This window comes from Pinus tabuliformis, chromosome X (assembly GCF_031772625.1).
Source record: "Pinus tabuliformis cultivar Carrire ecotype Pingquan chromosome X, CPIR1, whole genome shotgun sequence".
Lineage (NCBI taxonomy): Eukaryota > Viridiplantae > Streptophyta > Pinopsida > Pinales > Pinaceae > Pinus > Pinus tabuliformis.
In genome coordinates, this window is record NC_142308.1 from 1,405,099,375 (window position 1) to 1,405,100,924 (window position 1,550).

The following is a 1,550-nucleotide window of genomic DNA, read 5'->3' on the forward strand; positions in this document are numbered from 1 at the left end:
GGAGTTGTCTTCAGTGCGATTTTTTGGACTTTTCATACCGGAATCTAGCAGAAAATTTTGAGGTAAAATCTTGATTTATGTTATTTAAATTGGTTTTTTGATTGTATATATGGATTCATCACCCTCAAAAACCCATAAAACACTTCGCTTATATAGGGTTACCCATCAAACTTGTAATTTCAATAAATTTTTGTTTGATTTTGGAAAAATTATACCGAAAAAACCCACCAAAAAAATTTCCAAAAAATGGCACTAAAAACACCTCTCGTTTTCATAGAGTGAGAACTCGTTTTCTTTACTCACTTTCCAAAGCACTTTGATTCCATCATTCACATTATCTTCATGTCACATGTACTCCATTTTTATAGTACCACCATGTATATGGAGCAACACATGGCATGAGTATATTGATGGGCTGCATTATAAGTACGAGAAGGCATTTAAAATAAACAAAGAATGTTATATGTTTTGATTGTTTATTGCATTGGGAAGATTCTAAATACTAACCAAGCATATATTTACGCCGTAAGGCGTTCCCCTCTGAAATCAACCTCCCCAATTGCCTTTCTGTCATAATCTTGACCATTAGATGCGTTGTTAGACGATTAAATGTTTTTCCACCGTTAGATGCTATCAAGTCAATTAAATCTTGATTTGTGCACTATTATAACAATAGTCTCGTTCTTTCAATTCGGTTTGGTGGCTCCGCTGGGTGTATCTAACCCTAAGCCTGCAACTCGGTTCAGTGGCTCCACTGGGTGCATCTAACCCTAAGACTGTTCATTACCAGTAACAACTCGGTTCTCGGTTCGGTGGCTCCGCTGGGTGCATCTAACCCTAAGCCTTTTCATTAACAGAAATAACTCAGTTGTTCGATGCCAAGCTCTGTGAAAACGCTCTGCAAAACCCTAACTCATCTAGGGTGTTCGATGCCAAGCTCTGTGAAAACGCTCTGCAAAACCCTAACTCATCTAGGGTGTTCGATGCCAAGCTCTGTGAAAACGCTTTGCAAAACCCTAACTCAGCTAGGGTTGCCTCCTGGGTGGCAGTTCTCGCCTCTTGGCCATGACGTTGCAGTGAACCGGTCTATGCGTCTTGCCTATCCACTGCTACTGCCAACTACTGCTACCGAATACCATCCAGAATCCAGTTTCACAGGGTGCAAGTAAGCTTAATTTTTGTTGATGGGTTAGCCGTCTTGTAGCGATTTACACATTAGGTATCTGAACATTCTTTTGTTTTCTTGTTTTCTTTAATCTGGTAATTCTCTGTTTCTTTTCCTGCCTGCAGGTCCTGGGGTTGTTCTGCAATTCAAGGACTTCCAGCACCGAGGAAAGCACTTCCCATTTCTTCTTTTTCAAATACCTGTCTCTGGAACACCGCCGAGTTGGGTTGCAAACTCACAAGCCCTGCCGATGACAGGGCCTATGCAATCTGCCCATGCTTCAGGGGCATCTTCAAGTAGGAGCTCACCGTCAATCTCAGACTATGAAATAATGCAGAAGAGGATGGAATTTGCGATTGAGATACACACATGATAACAGAATTGT

The 1,550-nt window shown here is 41.0% G+C and overlaps 1 protein-coding gene across 1 annotated transcript; it reads left to right on the plus strand.

The window, feature by feature from the left end:
• The first annotated feature begins 756 nt into the window (after window positions 1-756).
• On the plus strand, window positions 757-1,550 carry LOC149145282 (uncharacterized). The gene is made up of 2 exons (XM_089450155.1): window positions 757-1,165; window positions 1,291-1,550. Exons 1-2 carry the CDS (start codon window positions 876-878, stop codon window positions 1,463-1,465), a joined length of 465 nt encoding a protein of 154 aa, XP_089306281.1. The 5' UTR covers window positions 757-875; the 3' UTR covers window positions 1,466-1,550.